Below are 20,617 nucleotides of genomic sequence, written 5' to 3'. Positions count from 1 at the left end.
TGGTTTGATAACTTGGGTATAAAACTGCCAGATTTTTTCATACCAAAGTAAAACAGATGGAAGAGATTTTTCTTTCCATTTAACCACTATTGATGCTCTGGCAGCTGCTAATAACAATTCAATTAATGTTTTTGTAGACCAATGTAATTCACACTCTAACCAAAGTGACAGCAATAATGATTCTGGTTTTTTGGGTAGTGTAACTCCAGTGATAGACTGGATATGTTCTATTATCAAATTCTAGAAATGTGCTATACTAGGGCAGAAGCACCAACAATGAAAAAAAGATGCAGATGATCCACATTGCTTCCAGCACCAGGGGTTTAATGATGGGTTAATACAATGCAATTTCTTAGGTTATAAGTAGCATCTTGTCAAGATTTTAAATGTTTGCATTTTAATATTAATTGAATGTGATTTTAATATTGAAGACTTCCAAATTGATTGCCAATGCTGATTAGTAATTTCAATATTGCAGTCTTGCTCCCAACACTTTTGGTATTGGAAAGTTTTATGAGTTTCAGTTTGCCCCAATATATTATATAATATTGAAATCAGGCCCTTAAAGGATATAAGGCTCAAATGGTGTTAAAGGTCTTTTACCAAGTTCTTTAAAAGTCGGGGAAGCTAATAGGTGTTTTAATTGTAAATATTGATAACAAGGCAATATAGTACCTGCGTTTTGATCCAATTTCCTTTTGTCTAATAAATTACCATCTTTTGTGATATCTAACAATCTTATTAATTTGGCTTCTTTCCATGCATTAAAAGAATCTGGATAAATTGCCAGAAAAAAACACTTTTGGCCAAAATATGATGTCAGCAATGAGGGGCTTGGAGCTAATTTAGAACATTTTATGTCCCATATTTTAAGAGAGGTAATTAGATATCCCATATTAGTTGTGACTAATGGTCTGTGTTGTGCTTTACTCCATATTACATCTTGAAGGGGCAGTGGGGAAATGTAACTTTGTTCAATTTGCTTTCAATCGTGTTTAACCATAGGAGAGAGCATTAATACAAGATCTGAAAGTTGAGCCGCCTTGTAGTAACTCTTCAAGTCAGGGAGGCCTATGCCTCCATCCTGTGCAGGCTGCTGTCAGATTTTGAAACGAATTCTTGGTTTGTGAACCCTCACAAAAATTTATTCATTATAGATTGCCAGTGCATAAAATAAGTGTCAGGGATTAGAACTGGTAGGGTTCTAAAGAGAAATAAAAATTTTGGGAAAACAAAAGCTTTGATCAAATTAATTCTGTCCGCGAAAGATAATGGTAATTTATCCTACCTTTGCAAATTGGAAGAGATTTCTTTAAAGACTGATACATGATTCACTTTTAAGGTATCTTTTAAATTTAATGGGATCTGAACGCCTAGCAAACGCCAGGATTCTGTTATCCACTTATATTTAAAGTTCTCTTCTATAAATATTTTCGTTTGTAGGGTAATATTTATTGGGTATAATTCAGATTTGTTTAAATTTACTTGTAATCCAGATACTTTACTGTGGCCCTGTTCACACGGCGAATTTGCCGCAGGAGAGCCATGAATGTTGGGCAGATTTTCCGGGCGCGATCACACTGCAACATCTGGCAGGCATAGCGCACCCGTGGCGTGCTGCCGAAAATGTGCCGTTAAAAAGTACCTGATCAAAAGTACTGGCAAATGGTTTGCCACAGGTTGCCGACGAACTCCATCCGTGTGATCGCGCCGGTGCGGCTTTTCCCTCCGGCCGTCTTTGTTGAAGCGCACACACCGGGGAATGGAACTGTGGTTTGCTGCCGATGCATCTGATCATGTTGTCGCGGGTCTAATTGCACCACCGCAAATAGCCACACCTCCCCCCCCCACGTTTTCTGGCACGTGTGACCGGGGCCTGTATTGCTTTAAGGCATTTTCAACTTCTGTTAAGGGGAGAGTTTTTATCCCACCTTCCTCCAAGGACTTCAGGATGGTATACCAGGTTGTCCCTTCCATTTTATCAGCACAGCAACCCTGTGTGAGGCAGGTTAGGCTGAGAAAGAGTGAATGGTCCAAAGTCAGCCAGAAAGTTTAATGGAAAGTGGTGATTTGAACCAGGGTCTCCCTGGTTCTAATCCACTCCTAACCACTAAGTCACACTGACTGCTGTAATTATGTGAGCAATAGGTATTTAAGAAAGAAGGTAATAGTCCCAGTGGATTGAGCAGCTGATATGTGGGTATTTTCTGTCTGTAGGCAGAAGAAATGTAACGTAAACATAGTTCACTCTGAGTTCTAGGACAGGGTTGTAAGTTAGGAGACCCTGAAAAACAACAGACTATAAAGAAGATACAGTAAAAAACTGACAACTTTATGGGAATTAAAGCCTTTGGCACCATTGAAAACAATAAGACCAATGAAGAATCAGCATATTTCCTGAAGCTGAGTAATAACCAACGTCTACCAAAGCCCATCTTGGGATAGAGGGGAGAGTTCCCCAAGAATGCATCCAAACTATCAGGATCCCCTTCCCCTAACACAGAGAAACAATAGCAGAAAAGAATTATTCAAGGGCATCGCAACAGTCCTGTGCAGTGTTACCCCTGTCCAGGTCTTTTTTTTCTAAAGGAACGCACCTGAATGGAGTTCTGGAACCTCTTTGACAAAATTCTTTTAAAATGTTTAAAAGTTCATGAGTTTTCAGTATACAGATTGAAAACTGCATTTCCCTCTTGAGAGTTCTGGCACCTCTTTTTTTTTTTTTTTTAAAGCCCTGCTCCTGTTTAAACCAGTCAAACTTAGACTGCCCTGTTTCCCCGAAAATAAGACCTACCTCAAAAATAAGCCCTAGCAGGATTTCTATGCATTTGTGGTATAAGCCCTAGTGTGTCTTCTTGAGAAAAAATAAATATAAGACAGTGTCTTATTTTCAGGGAAACACGGTAGAGTAATTCTGCATAGGATTGCACAGTTGAGCTTGTAGGAAGTGAGCTTCAGCCAGATCAGAAATGTTATGGCATTCTCTTTAACTCTTGCCATCCTCTCTGAGTCTGACAACTATGTTTTCAAACACTCACAGTGATTGTTGAAAGGAGACTATTCATCTATGAGCCCTGAGGTTTGGAAAAGAGGGAAGGACGACAGAAAGGCAGAAGGAACTGAGACTTCTCAGCATTTGCAGAAATTGTTTGAAGCTGGCCTTCGCTTCTTCCACATCCTGCTCACAGGCTGCCATCCAGCAATTCTTGCTTTCATTTATTAGTATTTTTTTATTTTAAAACATGAAATTGAGCCTTTTCAGGGCAATTATTAGCAATTTAGCCCTTGCTATTCCAGCCTACCACTTACTTCTTTTAAAAACCTGTCTTTTCAATTGTATGTGGTCTTTGAAGCCTGAATTAGAATCTCTTTTCACATTAACAGTATGTGGGAAAGCATCAGGAACTACATTTTCAGCACCACAAGTGAGAAGCACATTTTCAGTACCACAAGCAGGGACTTTGTTAAATTGCTTCCATTAACAATAATAGTAGTCATGCTGATAAATGCATCTGTACAACACTGAACACTCATGAATGCAAAGCAACTGTATATTTCCAGCTAATGAATGATAGCTTTCAAGGAACCTAAGGTTTAAAAGGGTGGGCCTGGGAAAATGAAAATGTTCAGGTTTGGAGGGGGGTTGCAAATGAGCTGTGAAAGGCATCATCAGATCAGGGACCTGGAACAGAGGGCGAGTTAAAATTGAACTCTACCATTGACTGTGTCATGCAACTTTATAAGCATCCTTGTGTTTAAAGTATCTCTCAGTTCAAAGGACAGCTTCTCACACTCGTGTCCTGCTAGAGATATCAAAGCACGAAACAAACTTGTAGTGTGTATGTTATGAAGGCTGAATACCACTGTTCTTCTCCCTTTAACATGTTTTAAATAAATAAATCATAGTATTCATGGGTTTTAAGAAAAAAGCACAACAGAATCTCTGAACAAAGCACAAGCCTAATTCTGTGTGAAATGCAAATAAGAACTGTGTTGGAGAAGCCTTTTGTTAGGACCCTCTAGAGTGGGTACACCACTGTTAATTTGTAGTATGCCCCAGATTGTTTCTAGGCCAACCAAGAAGCAAAATGCTGTCAGTTTGAATCAGGATTGGCTTTACCACTAGGTGGTTACCCCAGGACACCACTTCATAGGTGTTTTGCTGCAACTGCATGTTGAAAAAGGGTTGCCAACTCTGGGTTGGAAAACTCCTGGAAATTTGGGGGCAGAGGAGCTCAGCATGGTATAATGACAGAGTCCACCTTCCAAAGCAACCATTTTCTCCTGGGGAACTGATCTCTGTTGCTTTAAGACTACTGTTGCAGTTCCGGGAGATCACGGGGCTCTGCCTGGAGGTTGGCAACCCTGTGTGGAAAGGTGGTTCCCTTTTCCAGTTTCCTTGTTACATGTATATTGGCTTGTCAGAACACACAGCAGGAAGCTGGAGACAAAGACAGAGGTTCTGGTTCTGTAAAGGATGCCAGAGAACCATGAACTTGCAGGGGACAACAATTGCAACAAGAAGTGGCAGGCCCAATGGAGGAGTGAAACATGGATGTGCAATATGGGTGCCTGAGCAGCAGCAGTTGATTCAGGCTGGAGACAGGACACGCTGAACATTGTGGGAGACAAGGTGCCATCAGACCCAAATGCTGCAGGGTCTAATGAATGAGGGAGGCGGGGTGTTACACCATTTTGTCTAGAATGCCAAAATAGATTAGATTGGCCTTGCCTAGAGCCTGTTAAATTTTTTGAGAAGAATCCCAAGGATTTGCCTGACTTGCCAACTGGACTGGGGGGGGGGGGAGTGGATGTAATCCTTCACTGAGGAAAAATATGCCCTCGCATCAACCGTTTCAGAGGTCTATCCTAACCTGCACAACGTGCCTTAGTATCACTTGCATCCAGGGGTCATTTCCTGTGGGAACGCACAGGAGTGGAGCTCCGGCAGTAAGGAGCCCAGGGGTCAGGCACATGCAACAAGCCCCGCCCCCTGATCCCAGCAGCCCTCAGTCGGGCCACAAGGAGCAAGAAGCAATCAGGTAAGTCCGCCCCCCCCAGCCTGCCTTCAGGTACAAGCTCTCCCTCCTCTGTGAGGACTGATCTGCATGTTCTCCCCCCCCCAATAGCTAGCAATCCAAAACAGTCCAGTGGAGTCTGAGCAGTGGGTGTTGCCTTCTGACACACTTCCAGTGCTGTCAAGGGGTGTGGCATATGCAAATAACTTATGCAAATAAGTTATCCTAATGAGCTCCTGCACCTCTTTATCTATGAAATGACCCCTGCTCACATCATAGACTTAACTGGTATTCCATTTTAGAAGATAAAAATCTTCATTTTTCTGGAAGGCCTCCAAATTAGATCAAGGTGGGTTATCTCTGTTCAATATTGAAGGTGATGATTACAGAATTAGAAAACAGTGTAAATAAACAAAACAGCCCAAGTTATGGTATACCATTAACCAGTGGTGTCAAACATGCGGCCCCTGGTGTTGAATCATGCCCTCAGAGGGCTCCAATCCAGCCCGCAAGGACCTGGCTGTTTCCTGCTTCCTTTTTGAGCTCTGCTGTTGCTGCCACATTGCGGCTTGCTTTACCAGACTTTCCCAATCACACAGGAGAGATAGATAAGCAAGTTTGTCCTGTGCGATTGAGAGAGTCTGGTAAAGAACTGGCTGAGACTCCCCCCCCTCCTCCCAGGGGGAGAGAGGGAACTGGCCAGGCTGCTGCAGTCCTATAGGAGACAAAGGGAAGCCTTTCTTTCCTTCCACTGGCTGAGGCTCCTCTCTAAAGGGAGGGAGGGAACAAGGGAGAGCTTGCTTTGCTGGACTGCCTCAATTGCACAGGAGAAATACCAAGCACTTTTAAGACCAACAAAGTTTTGTTCAAGGTATGAGCTTTTGTTTGCCTTGCTATAGTGTGTGTGTATTCTGCTGGGCTCCTTATGCTGTGGTTGTGTGTTTTGTTGGGCTTCTTATGCCAGGGCTCTCCTGAGTGCAACTGGGTTCCTTCCCGCTTTTCACTATATTTGTGCCCTCATGATCCAGTCTTTCTCAGTAAGAAAGCAATGCGAACTGTTTTAGAGGAGGAATAACAACAAGCCAGTGAGGTGGATTAGGCTGAGAGAGTGTGTCTAGACCAAGTTCACCAAGCACATTTCCTTTGTAGGAAGTTGTAGTTATTTCTCTGGGGAAGAAGTTTTGTAGACAAACACATAGCCCTCAGTCTGTGTCAGGATGCCTTCTCCTGTTCTTGATGAACACATGAAGCAATTTATGTACAAAAGCTCACAATGCCCAGCCATTTGAGGTTTTCCCCTGGGTCCTAGGCTCAGAACACTGAGCATGAGATTTCTGTAATGAAAGTCAATAAATTAAAAGTAGGTTTGCATCTTACAGATATACACCTGAACAGCATACTCAAGATTGATGCAGTAATTCAGAGCAAGATGTGTCAGTTATCAGAGACTGTTAAATAAACAAAATATTGCAAGAGTGCTAGTGTTTTAAGCATGTTTTATTTAAAGTTTTTTAAAAAATCTTTAATTGTGTTTGTTTGTGTCCTTTATAAAGTTTATATCTCTGCTACCTGGCATTACATTTTATGACACACATGGCCCGGACCAACAAGGTCTTATTTATGTCAGATCCAGCCCTCATAACAAATGAGTTCGACACCCCTGCCATAAACAGTGGAGGAAGTGGATTACAAACATAGAAGACAATGCAGTGGAGTAAGATGATACATACAGTAAACATTGCCATGGACTATAACCCCTTATAAAATTAAGCCCCTGCCTATTCAGTTGTATTATAATTCCACCCCTTTAGAAAAGCACCCTCTGAACATTTCTGTTTTGCACATTCTGCAGAATGACTTTACATCTTGACCTCTTCAGGCCAGCTATTCCCCAAGGGAGGAGCCACAATAGGGAATGCACATGTATAGGCAGTCACCAATATTACCTGTATGCAGGGTGCAACCTTCAGAAAGCTTTGCCCATAAAAGGAAAGCTCTTGCGACTGAGTTGGTCCTACAAGTATGTGGGTTCAAGGCTATTAACTAGCTTTCACATTTTTTATATGTTTTTAATGTAAAATGCTTCAAGGACAATTTTTGGTGAAAAGGCTAAAGTGTTCTAAATAAAATTAATAAATTTACATTAAAATAGCTAAGGTCAGATAGATCTTGGCGACTGATGGGGAAAATATTCTTAAATATCCATGTGGAACATCAGACTCCTCCCATTTTTATTCTCTAATTTTGTGTGTTCTTAAATGTATCCCAAGTTACATTACTCATGGAATCTGGGGAAAACAAGACTTTTCTGAGGCCTCGTTCTCACAAGCAGCAGAACAGGTGTCTCCATCTGGGCTTTACCACTTCAGACCACTGGCGGGGAAGGGGCAGAAAGAATGTATAACCGCGTGCTTCTCTATATTTTTTTTTAAAATTCCTGCAGATAGAAAAGTAGAACAAGGGAGAAGAGTCTTATCTTAGTCTTTCCTTTGACGTTCTAATTTCCTACATGAGGGAATCTTTTTGTGTGTGTCAAAGCTTTCATGCTGCCTTGAAGAGCTGCCAATTTATTTCATCAGAATAAGCTTTGAGGAGAAAATTTAAAATATATATATTTCTAAGGGAATGGTTTGATACCAGGAAACAACTTTAAAAAAAATTCTCTATGCAAAAATATAAATACAGTTATAAATGATGGTAACTCCATATTCATTGAGCAAACTTCAGAGGACGGCGGAAGACAGGAAGGCCTGGCGTGATCTGGTCCATGGGGTCGCGAAGAGTCGGACTCGACTGTGCGACTGAACAACAACAACAACAAAACTCCATATTCAGGCCTTACATGTTTGTGTTACTCTTTACTCAAAATTATGTATGTAAAATACGGCTCCTGATTGCTGGGATTAAAAGAACTGAAATACCAAAGTATTGTGCTGAAATTACTACTGGCTCAGAACATTGTTTCAGGTATGAATAATACCTGGATATTTCTGGTATGAATCATACTTGAATACATGTGAACTTGAGTAAATCCACTGTTTCCCCCAGCAATGAAGTGAAGTGAGCAGGATACTCAGAAGCCCTAATGTTCTTGCATTCTGAGTGATGAAAGTTTAAGTTTTCCTTGAACATTCATAGAGATTCACTGATTTTTTAATGTGGGTGAAAAAAATATTTTTCCATGACTCCAAAATATTTCCCCCGGTACTCTGCACCTGCCCATTCTTGCCTGCTTTCATCACCAGGCATTCTACTGCTCTGGCACATGGCCTTTTCTTCTAAGTGAATTCTGGAACAGTGTGGCTTTTCCCCCTAATTGCAGTTTAGCAGACAATTTCTAATAAAAAGACAATAATATATGTACTTCCTGCTATTCGTATGACATTTTTGCAAGTCACTTAACTCTGTTAGGTTTTCTTCTGAGCAAACAATGTTGTGCTGGTGAATCCATCACTCAGATGAGACTGGCTTTTTACTGAACTGCCCCTCCTTGTGGCCAGAGCTCTTGTTGACCTCACAGTAGCAGAGTTGACTAAATGAGTTTGGGAGCGATATCTGAAAAACAGCTCTCCTGTAGACTGCAACTGTGCTTTTTCATTTGGAATATCGCCCCTGATCAGAGGGAGGAAGGGAGGGAGGGAGGGAGGGAGTGTGTGTGAAGTGCCATCAGGTTACTTCCAATTTGTGAGGACCTTATGAATTAATGACCTACAAAATGTTATATTGTTAACAGCCTAGCTCAGACCTTGCAGACTGAAGGCCATGGCTTGTTTGATTGTGTTAATCCGTCTCATGTTGTGTCTTCCTTTTCCCCTTCTGCCTTTAACTTTTATTGCCTTTTCCAATGACTCTGGTCTTCTCAATAACTGCAGTTTATTTGGAAATGTTCATTCTCCCATAGTTTCACGGTTCCATATGGTTATGAAGCAGTTATGAGCTATATTGATTACAAAAGCCATTTTCATATTTGAAATGTTTTAGACTTTGCAGAGACGTTGGTTTGTTTACTTGCTTTGGTATGTATAATAAAACAAGTGGAAACCTGCAATACTCACAGGGAGGGAATCCCTCCCCCCAATTGCTGCTGATTTCCCCATGGGGGGAGATGCTCAGTGTGGGGAGACTCATGAGGGGGATCCCATACCCCCCCCCATGCCAAGCCTGGTGCAGCTCCTCAGTCCAGCAGCTTCCATCACTGCTCGGCCCAGTGTAGCTGCCAGCATCCTCCGACACCACTGCCAAGCCCTGTGCAGCTGCTGGGTATCCTCTGCCAGTGCAAGCTGGGGGTAATCCCATATCCCCCCCCCCCGTGCCAAGCCTGGTGTGACTCCTGAGCCCACTGTCCACCATGGCGCCCACCATGGCTCTTGGCCTGCCATGCTGCCTATGCCAGGCCTGAGGTAGGTGTGTTCTCCGTGCTTGTGCAGATACTTTTTTATTTGGGGGGATTTTATTTAAACCCCCTTTGTTTGTTTTTAAATCAGATTTTTCTGCAAGCCTAGGGGGTGTCCTGACTTTGCAGAAACATCAGTTTAGTGCCTGTGTGGCCTTGATCTGTGAATTTAAGTATCCACAGATGGGTGCCACACACTGCTAATAATATATAGATTAGTATATTTACTTAAATATTTGATCATCTCCCTCGTATGAGTTATAGTCTTAACTCTCTGAGATAAGTTAGGTGGAGATTGTATTAGTGGCCCAAGGCACGCAGCAAGCTTCTGTAGAGGGGATTCTATTCCAACACTCTAACCGCTATTGCATACCGGACAGTATAATTTTTTTAATGCAGCTTGTGTTAGTCCTGCAAAGAATATTTTGAAAAAAGCATACTTTATAATTGAGTTTTTCTTCTGTGAAGTGAAGATGGATCTCCTCATTTTGTTTTCTCTTTGTTCTGGAAGCCCAACATAGGAAGACTAGGCATTCCTCATGGCCCTTCAGGAGAGAAGGTGGCAGTCGTGACTGTGGATGATTGTGATACAGCGGTGGCTGTACGCTTTGGAAGCCTTATTGGAAACTATTCTTGTGCTGCTCAGGGAACACAGACTGGCTCTAAAAAGTAAGAAAAGGTGTTTTTTTTTTTTAATATTCCTTACCTGAGATTGTCCATTGATATGCAGCAGATACTAATCAGGCCCTTCCTTCTACTCTCCTGGATGTTCTTAGGATGCACAAGCCAAACTCTGTCAAATGTGACTACAAGCAAGAGTCCGCATTTGTGCACTGAAGTAGAATAAGAGATAATACAACAATACTTTCTTAAACACCCAACCATAAAACCATCAGGGCTGCAAAGGATAAAAAATATTGAATTTTTAAAAATATACAATTTTTAAAAATAGACCCCTTTCCCCAGGATTACAATCTAAGTGAACAACCCATAGATAAGTGGAAAGGGATTAGGAAAGTTGTTGGAGGATAAAACTGCTGATGTAAGATATTTCAATCACTGGGAAGAGACATGAACATCTATATGCCCCAAGGTGCTTCTTAAAGAGCAAGATGGGCTGAATCCTGCACATATCTGAGGGCAGTGAGTTCTAAAGGAAAGAGGCAGCCAAATTTGGTGGGTGAAGGCATGAGAGGACAGGTATAATTTTTACTCTTACTGGAACATTGATATCAGAATAATGCAGATCTGTAGAACAAGTATGAAGAGAAGTTAAAGGGGAAGGTTAAGATGAAGCAACAGAATGCAAACATTTAAAAATAAATACCATGTTTACTCAAAAAGAAAGTTGCCCTGAATGTAAGATGGCTGAGAATCTCAGTTTGCATGTTCCACCTCTTGCAAATGAAGGTGACTAAGTAAAGAGTCACTAAAATGATTTGGGAAAGGAATGAGAAGTAGAGCATCTTCCCATTGAGTGTTGGTGTTTTTTTAGTTTAAAAGGAATATAATCCAGGTGATGGTATAATAAAATTATAAAGGAAATAAATAGAGAGTCTGTCTGTCTGTCTGTTAACAGACAAAAGGAAGCACTGTTTCACACAATGCATAGTTAACTTGAAGAATTCACTACCACAATATTGCACACTGGCTGAAATGCCTTTTATAATTTAGATCTGTCAACAGCTGGTAGCCATGGTAGTTAGGCTGGTAAATGGGCCTCTGAATTCTAGTATCTGTGTACAAACAAGGGGAAAGTAAGGCTGCCTCTGTGCCCTTTTGTAGGCTTCTAGAAGCATCTGTTGAAAAATGGTGCTACAGTTGATGGACCCTCAGTGTGATCCTGCAGGGCCCTTCTTTTGGTCTTGTTCTAATCCCGGAAAGGAAGAACCTATTATTGCACTGGGTTTCTTTAGGGAAAGTTTTTTTTAAAGAGGGCTTTGGGGGAGGGATTTCGTGCACATTATCTGACACAAAGTTCACCAGCTTTCTTATTCTTTAGGTCTTTGGATCTAACTGGCCCCCTGCTCCTGGGAGGAGTGCCAAACTTGCCTGAAGATTTTCCTGTGCACAATAGACAGTTTGTCGGCTGCATGAGGAACCTTTCCATAGACAGCAAGCCAGTTGACATGGCCAGCTACATAGCAAACAATGGCACTCTTGCAGGTACAGAGCCCCACACTACAGTACTTTTACAGCAACATGTGGCATACCCAACCTGCATTTCAGCTTTTTAATTTTGCACAATATAATACACCTAAGACGTCTGTTTTCCTAGGAAAGTAAAATGGCTGCCAGAGCCTTCTAAAACATTTGTTCATAAGCAGATTACTAAATACTTTAATGCATATAGGGTGGAATCCAATGCATATATACTTGGAGTGACATTCTCCACCAACTTTCCTACATACACTCTATTCATTTGTAATATGACCTGTGTGGGAACCCAGTACAACCCCCACAGTAATTAATGGTGCTTCTGTGGGAAAAGCATTTGGTGGATTGAGCAGCCTTGATGTATGAGTAATTTTCTCAAATAAGGGCAAAGCAATAAATTGGTTTTGAAAACTGCAGTTCTTTGACCATTTACTGTGACACAATTTGGGTTGTCTGAAGATTAAATGGCACTTAAGAAGTGCCTACATTCTGTACAAGCCCCTCCCACTGATGCAAAGTTTTCTGGGAGTCAAGCCACCATGTGCTTCATTCATGGTTACAGCAGAATTCAAGCTCTGCGGACCTTGTCATAGGGCCAGAGCTGACCTGTGCTAAGACTTCCTTGTCCAGAGCTCCCAGGGATTTTTTTAAAGTTGTTACCAGGTGAGCAACAGATAGGGATCCTCATGGCACAAGGAAAGAGGGGTTTTATGATGTTCTGTTTTACCCTTGAGAATAAACAGCTCCTGGGGTTGTTTCAGGTCAGGAAAACAGTGGGGGAGGGGTTCTTAAGTTCTCCCCCCTTTCACTTAAGGTTGCCAGGTCTTTCTAAGTTACGGTTGCCAAGTTGTGGTGGGGGATCGTAGATCTTCACAGAATCCTTGCCACGGGGACAGCAAGACACATTGCACCCGCCGTCGCCAGGATCTGACGCTACACGTCGCTCTGGCAGCGGGGCTCCAAACAGCCCCGTTGCCAGAGCGATGCATAGCGTCATGTCCTGGTGACGGCGGTGCAACGCATCTCACCGTCCCCGCGGCAAGGATTCTGCAAAGACATGCAGATCCCCCACTGCGATTTGGCGAGATTTGGCAGGCCTATTCCAAGTCCACGTTGGGGAACTTTGGGGGGCATTACTAGAGGGGGTGGGGAGATCCACAATGCAATGACATCACACAGAAGCGACATCATCATGTTGGGGACCAGCACCCCCCACCCCCGCTTCTTGCCAAAAACATTTAAAGGGTCCCTTTAAATGCTTTTGGCAAGAGATGGGGCCCCCACATGTGCCTGCACTCCAAGCTGCGAATTCATGGTTTGGAGTGCAGGCGCACAAGCCCCTGCTTCTTCCTTTAAATGCTGTTGGGAAGAAGCGGGGGGAGGTCACATGCGCCTGCACTCCAAGCCACGAATTTGTGGCTTGGCATGCAGGCACACATGGGCACCCCTTTTCCTCCCTCAGTCCTGTAAGATTCAAAGGGCCCTCCAGCTGATCAGTGGGCCACGTGCTCCTGTCTTTGAGCTGGAGGGCCCTTTAAATCTTGCAGTAGGGATGGCCGGGTGGTCACTCTCGGGGGCAGGACTATCCCCCCACTGGCCAGATGGCTGGCGGTGGGAAGGAGCCCCTGCAATCTGGGGAGCCCCCGCTCAGACTAGGGGTCTGGCAACAGTACTTTTACTCCACAGTCATATCCCAATTGGCCTGCCACGTGCCAGATAACTGAGTTTCAAAAATCCCAGAAAACTCTGGACACAGAACTCCTAGCTACAAGCCTGGATGGGCCATGAATTGTCAGTCCAGAGAGACCCTTCACCTGCATGCTGTTCCTCCTGTCATGTAGAAATCTGCTCTTAAGAATTTTTTCATACTTCAAAACTGCGTGGTCCAGCAGTTGGGATTTTAAAAGGGAGAAATCCCACTGGAGCGACAGAGCATTTCATGCAACACCCTCCCCCACCTTGCAGTCCAAGCCCTCTTCACTGTTGCTGTTGGCAAGAATGGAGGTGTAGACTTTCAGAAACTTAACAATGAGATATGCTGCAGCTTGCCCTTGGCATGAGGGAGCGAGCCATGTGCATACAAGTGCATAACAATTTAAGGCTAAATAGTTTCTGGTGATGTTCCAGGCTGTGCTGCTCAGAAGAAATATTGCACCACCAACTGGTGTCAGAATGGGGGTACCTGTGTGAACAAATGGAATACCTACTCTTGCAACTGTCCCCTGCGGTACGGTGGGAAAAACTGTGAGCAAGGTAAGCCCTTTTCATCCTTGTTTCACTGGCTGAGTAAAATATCCCGTAATGTTTGAGCCAGCTGGAATTGGTACAGGGCAGCCCTGCAGCAACAATGTGGCACACCTGCCTTGCATTTTAACTTACCAGGTGCCTTATGAAGCCCTCTTTTTACAGCTCACTTAGGACAATAAAATGGGTTGTAAAAATCGTATGCTGGGCCACCAGATCTGGATAGTATGCTGTTACTCAGCTGTAACAGGGCAATTAGTTCCATGTACAGAAAATGAAATTTAGCTCAAACAGGAATCCCCAGCCTTTTTGAACTTGTGTTCACCTTTGCAATTCTGACACAGGGTAGTGGGTGCAGGCACAAAATGGCTGCCACAGGAGACAGAGCCAACCACAGAATGCCGGGAAGTGAGGTTATTGCAAAGTACTGGGTTCGCCGCATGGAGGACTCGGACAACGACATGCGTCCACACACGTTTATTGTACTTCACGCAGGAACTGGAAAACGGCTCTGCAAGGCCAACTATATATACACCCACCCAGCACACCCCCAGTCCCGTTGGAGGGTTAGAATTTCCCACCAAAGTGGCTATTGGTGAATGCTGGGGGAACTACGATCCTAGGCTTCTATTGTCTAGAGGAGCTAAGCTCCTTACTGTAGCCGCGGACCCCCGGTGGCGGCCCGCGTACATAACAGTTATGTGTAGCTTTAATAGTAACTCTTCAACGTTTCAGGCAGCATCTCTGTTTAACAGGAAGCCTTTTTAGTTTAACATATTTTTATAAACTGTTTTCTTGCATATATACAGCTTGCATTCAGTCATGCAGTGAAGATCCTTGTGCTTTGGTGGTAGCTGTTGCCAAAGCTTGTTTCAGACGTCTTGCTGGGCAGAAGGTCCATTTGGCCCTACTCACTTTCTAAAAAAATATTTAGTGGGTGCCAGAAAAGGTGTCAATAGACACCATGGCACCCATAGGAACCACGTTGGGGACCCCTGAACTAGAGGATTCCACTTTAAAATGGGTCTGATTCCATGTACTTCAGGGAGAAGAAATAGCATTGAATTTAGACATACTGGCTTATATGGCTCAGGAATCAAATGTATTTATTTAAACATTTATTAGCCACCTTTCGACCTAGTGGCACTGAAGGTAGTTTACAATATAAATAAAACAACTATTATAAAGCACATAAAAGATGACAGTTTACAATCTCAATTAGGACTGCCGGTATAAATAAAAGCTAAATTAGTCAAAGTAAAGGTAAAGGTAAAGGTTCCCTTGCTCGAAAGCCAGTCGAATCCGACTCTAGGGTTGCGGTGCTCATCTCCGTTTCAAAGCCGAAGAGCCAGCGCTGTCCGAAGACGTTTCCGTGGTCATGTGGCCGGCATGACTAAACACCAAGGCGCACGGAACGCTGTTACCTTCCCACCGAAGTGGTACCTATTTATCTACTTGCAATTTCTTGCTTTCGAATTGCTAGGTTGGCAGGAGCTGGAACTAGAGACGGCACACTCGGGTCTCGAACTGCTGAACTACCGACCTTCCACAGCCTGCAGTTTAGCGTCTTAACCACTTGAGCCATCGCAGCTCCAAAAATTAGTCAAATAAAACTGTCTTCAGCTGCCTCCTAAAGATCAAAGTGAGGGGGCCAGAGGCAGTTCCCTGGAGAGGTTGTTCCATAATTTGGAAGCTGCCACCAAGAAGGCCCTTTCTCATGTGCCCTCCAGATGAGCTTCTTTGATTGATGGGACTGTCAGGAGGGCCTCTCCCTTTGTTCTTACCCAAGTCATGTACGGGTTTAAAAACAAAAACACCTTGAATTGAGTTTGGGAGCTGATCACTAGCTAATGTGGTTGCTGTAGTATCAGGGTAAAGCATTTGGTGGTCCAACTCACTGATAATCCCAATAGCTGCTTCTGACCAGCATTCTGCACTAGCCACAGAATTCTGCAGTTTCTGAAACCTCTTAAAGGGTCATTCCAAGTAGTGCTCATTGCAGTCCGTCTAGATATTAAAAGATGCAGTTTTGGGGTGTGTCCATAAATTCACACCATCCTGCTCCAAATTAGTTCTTGTGAATAGCTATCAACTTCTTGTTTTTTACTCTCAATCCCTAATACAAATAATCCACACTACAGAGATAGGCATTAATTGAAAGTAAAAGTCTTTAAACACCTTTGTCATTGTGATCATAAATGAATGGTTAAAGTAACAAATCTCCATTAAGTACTCTTAAATATGGTTCCTAAAGATACCATGTAGCAGGATTTAAAGGGGAAGAAAGAGGTCATTAGTTATCTTGATTGATGATATTTTATAGGTCAATGGTTTTTAAACTTTCTGCCTTCTGTGTTGATTCCTCTACTGAGAACTCCCTCCATGCCTTCCAGAGAACTCCAATGTTTTGGAATGTAGGCATGTTCTAGGTTGCATATGTTGGTTCATACTGGTTACTGACCAGGCTCCTAGAGCCTCAATATTATCCTACTTGAATTGATATTGTTCCCCAGAAAGTGTGTGTTCTCTAGTTTCCTAGTGCAGGAGAAGATTACTAATAAAAGTAACAAAGGCCCCGGTTACACGGAGGATTTGCCGTGCTAAAGGCACGAATGTCAGGCGGATTTTCGGGGCGCGATCACACCGCAACATCTGGGAAGCGTAGCGCACCCATGGCCAACCCATGGCATCCTACCAAAGATGCGCAGTAAAAAAGTACCTCGGAAAGTGCACTAGTATCCGGAAAACGTGGGGTAGGGGTGGGCGTCTGATCGCGGGAGCGCTAGTATCTCGTGGCACTCGGCACCCGTCCACGTCCCGTTGCAAACCGGATGTTTTGCGTAAGCGCATGGGCACAAACACGTAACTGAAAGCAGTGCTGCTCCGCGGAACTGCGCATGCGCACAAACGCAAAACACTTGCCGCGCCGCTTCTTTGCCACGCTCCAGCATCGCCATGTGATTGCCAGCTAACAGTCTAAGCGCAAAGACTTGGGGGACCGTGTGTTCGGGCTACCGTGCTTTATTTTGCTCTGGAGCGAACAGCCACGCCCCACCCCCTGCGTTATCTGGCCCGTGTGACTGGGGCCAAAGATTGTTTATTACATGCCAGTGTCACTAGATGCTATGTACGTTATATATTTGAAAATGCAAAAAGTCCCCATGCCAGCAGAGATGCAGTCTAAAGATGATTACCCACAACAAAGACTGCAATCTTTAGTCATAGACTAATCTCTAAAGAGAGATTTGCATTGAAATGTTAGTGCCTTTCAGAATAATTGTGTATGTATAGTAAGATTCTTCTATCATTCACACTCATAAACAACACACTCATAAGCAAATCATTAGAGGTCTGCTTTTCATGTACACATATGGTAAAAATGACCTAGAACTCAGTGTTTTTGAAAGAAATGCTTATGCCACTGAAAGCTGAACCCTGGATTTCTTCTTGTAAAACTAATGAACTTGGAAAATGTCTTTTAACACCATGTTAATATGTAGACCTGATATGAGTCAGACCCCTTTTTAGTTTGTGTAAAATAGCCAGGTATTAGTCCCCTTGCAGTCCTTTCCCATAAATTCAGTTGGAACAGGCACTTATTTCTGTATTCCTGTATAATGTTGCTGCCAAAAAAAAATCGCTTTAAAAAGTTGGTTTGTTTTATTATCAGGGGGCCTCAAATTAATTACTTATTTCCCATAATGTACCTGTGAGGCAAAATGTCACATAAAGGGAAACAGGTAATGTCAGTAACAGAATCCATAGCAATTATGGCAAAGGGAAACCGAGAGCTGAAAGGGTGGGAACTGCTGGACTTAACTTCACACGTATTCATGATTTAACAGAGGGGAATTTCACATTACCTGTCTTCTCCCGGTTTCAAGCCAGGAGTCTTCCGTTTCCAGATGAACCGGTACAGGGCTGCCGTTTCACACACGGCTTGCCCCTACCGGAAAGGAGCCGATTCACAAGCGGTTCGGCGTTTCACACACGCACCGCTTTGTTTCCCCACGGTTTTTTTTTTAAAAAAAGTCCGTCTTATAGCGATATATCGATATACCAGTATTCCAGTGTATTCCAATGGGATCGCTATAGCGTTATATCGATATAAGCCGAACGTTCAAAAAAAAAAAAGCCCGCGCGGCCGAAAAAAGGCGGGAAAGAATCGTATCGGAACCGGGAGAGGGAACGGGAGACTCCTCGGAAGCGGTTGACAGGTAAATCGCTTCCCTCCCGGTTCCTATACGGAACAGAGACTTTTGAGTGTGAAATGGCAGTCAGATCCCGGTAGGGAACCGATTCTCAACCGGGTTCTGTCTGAAATGACAGACCAGCACCCGGTTGAGAATCGGTTCCCTACCGAGAGAAAGCACCTGTCTGAAATTCCCCAGAGTCTGTGAAAAGGGTAATCCTGGATTTAGAGGGATCTGTCAGATCCCTTATAAGGCCTTTCTTTTAACAACCCACCTTGAGCCACAAAAAACAGGGTTTATCAAGTTTTAGATGGGTTGAAACACACGGTGATGTGTGGATAGTATGCCTTGGATGCCCAAGGGATCAGAGTGTAATATGTTGCTTGGAAAATCTTAAACATAGTGGATAGGATCAGGAATTCCACTGATGAACAGTACTGAGGCCAGGAGAACAGCACTTCTGTTTGGGAAGGGAGGGCAATTTTGCCAATTTCCCCCTTGCACCAGAGGCCCCTATTTTGCCTTCCCCCCCCTCCATGAGGGTGCTTGATCCCTAAGAGGAGAATTTCAGGAGTCTGCAGCAGAAGGGGAGAGGTGTGGAAGTCCCACTCTGCCAGGATTGCTTTGTTGGTAGTGCTCTGAATCCAACTCAATATTAATTTCTTATGCTATTTTTTGTAATGTTCTGTGAGGAACTAGAAGCCTTTCCCACCTGCAGCTTTGTCCAACATGCCTGTAAACTAACTCTAGATACAAACATGACCCATCTTTTATTCCTGCTTTTTCTGCTCTGTCAAATCATTTTTGCCTCAGAGTTGTCTAGTTATCTTCTGCTGGAATTGTGCAGTGCAGTGTAAGTAGAGTTACATCCTCCTAAGTCCATTAACTTCAGTGGACTGAGAAGGGTATAAATCTGCTTAGGACAGACTTGTTTTGGGGGCTGCTGAAGGGTTTTACCTTGCCAACTTTAACTGCCAGAGTTTTCAGTCTCAGTCTACACTAGGGCTAGACATGAACTGGCTCACGAAATAAAGTTTGTGACAAATTTTGGCCGGGTTTGTGGTTCGTGAACGGATGTTCATGGCAGGTTTCCACAGACTTTCCACAGACGTTCAAGTGGTTAATGGCGGTTCATGAATTTCCAGACAGTCTCCACTCAATCAAAATGTTTACCAAACTTCAAAGGCAAGGTGAGGTTTCCTGTGCATTTGGTGTGTGTAGCTTGCAGGGGGTCCATTCTATACATATTTGAGCCTGCACCTGACATTTCCCCCCAAAGCACTTTCCTGGGGGGCATCTTATTTGAAGGGCCATAAGTCAGATTCCCCCCTAAGTCCAGTCTGCACATAACTTGGGGGGCATGTAGAGGAGCATCAGGGGGAGGTCCCCTGCTAGTTTGATGTCTCTAGTTTGCACAGTGTCTATTTTATACACTCCTGAATGTCCTGAACCTGCACCTGTCATTTCCCCGGCAAGCACTTTCCTGGGGGTACCTTCTCGGGGGGGGGGGACATAACTCAGACCCCATAAATCTGATCCTCACCAAATTTGGAGGGCAGATAGAGCTGGAGATCCCTTGTGAGTTTGCTATCTCCAGTATACTGCGGGGGGGGGGGACTGTTCTACCACGTCACAAACCAAAGCAATTTGGTGTCTAAATGTTGACGACGGTTCGTGGTTCACAAACCAGGCATGCCACAAACTGAAATGAAATGCACTTTTCCAGTTTGTGACCATCCGTAGTCTACGCAACTGTAATGGCACCTTTGCCCTGCCAATCACATTCCAGAGATATTTGAAGTGTGTTAATACAAGGTAGGGCTGCATTTTGACTTGTATATTATCATTAAGAACATGGTCTGCAATTGTACTCACTGAGTAGAAATGCATTTTGAATGACATTTAGAGGCTGGGGAAATGGTGCTAAATTCATCATAACTCTTTATCACCCTGCATTTCCTATAGGAGAGATGCTTTGTTAGTCGAACAATAGTTTGTCCGCTGCCTGACATATGGGAAAGTGGCCCGATAGGATTGGTCTCATTCAGCATCTCTTGTTGCTTTTGACATTTGTGATTTACAGTGCATTTGTGATTTACAGAGCAATTCTGAGGCAAGATAATTCTGGTTGTGATATACATGAAGAACTCCCAATTTTTTAGGCTGAAGTTTTGATTTAGATTTTGGGGTATATTTAAACTATTAGCTGAGTGATTTAGTCTTTATTACAAAATCCAAAGGTATCCGTTACATACAATGTTGACTCCTTACTTTCCAAGCAGAAATAAATCTTGGAGTCCTACACACCTTCATTGTGAGAAATAAGTAGTAAGATACCCAGGCTCTACAGAGGAACACAGTATCTCTCCACATACTTGCTCAGTTCTCAGAAATAATAGTATCCTGAGTAATTGTGTTAATAAATGTGATGCAATACTTGTTCACTCATTAATTTCCTCCTGCAGTGAGAAGTTATGTGCACACAGCTAAGATTTTGTACTAGATTGGAATTTTTCTTTGTAAAGTAATAAATAAATAGGTCTTTAGAGACTGGATATCTGTTTGGGTGTCTTGTAAATTGGTTGAGGGATCAGCATTTTATGTAGGGTTGC

At 43.3% G+C, this 20,617-nt stretch overlaps 1 protein-coding gene across 1 annotated transcript in view; it reads left to right on the top strand.

The window, feature by feature from the left end:
- CELSR1 (cadherin EGF LAG seven-pass G-type receptor 1) overlaps positions 1–20,617 on the top strand; it is a 154,458-nt gene that overhangs the window by 75,796 nt on the left and 58,045 nt on the right. The window contains exons 7-9 of the mRNA XM_015415356.1: positions 9,923–10,080; positions 11,414–11,577; positions 13,696–13,821. Coding sequence (XP_015270842.1) covers positions 9,923–10,080; positions 11,414–11,577; positions 13,696–13,821 — 448 coding nt within the window. The remainder of the gene's footprint in view (positions 1–9,922; positions 10,081–11,413; positions 11,578–13,695; positions 13,822–20,617) is intronic.

The sequence above is a fragment of the Gekko japonicus genome, unplaced genomic scaffold, assembly GCF_001447785.1.
Source record: "Gekko japonicus isolate JY-2015 unplaced genomic scaffold, Gekko_japonicus_V1.1 scaffold775, whole genome shotgun sequence".
Taxonomy (NCBI): domain Eukaryota; kingdom Metazoa; phylum Chordata; class Lepidosauria; order Squamata; family Gekkonidae; genus Gekko; species Gekko japonicus.
This window is presented reverse-complemented; position numbering and strand designations above follow the sequence as displayed.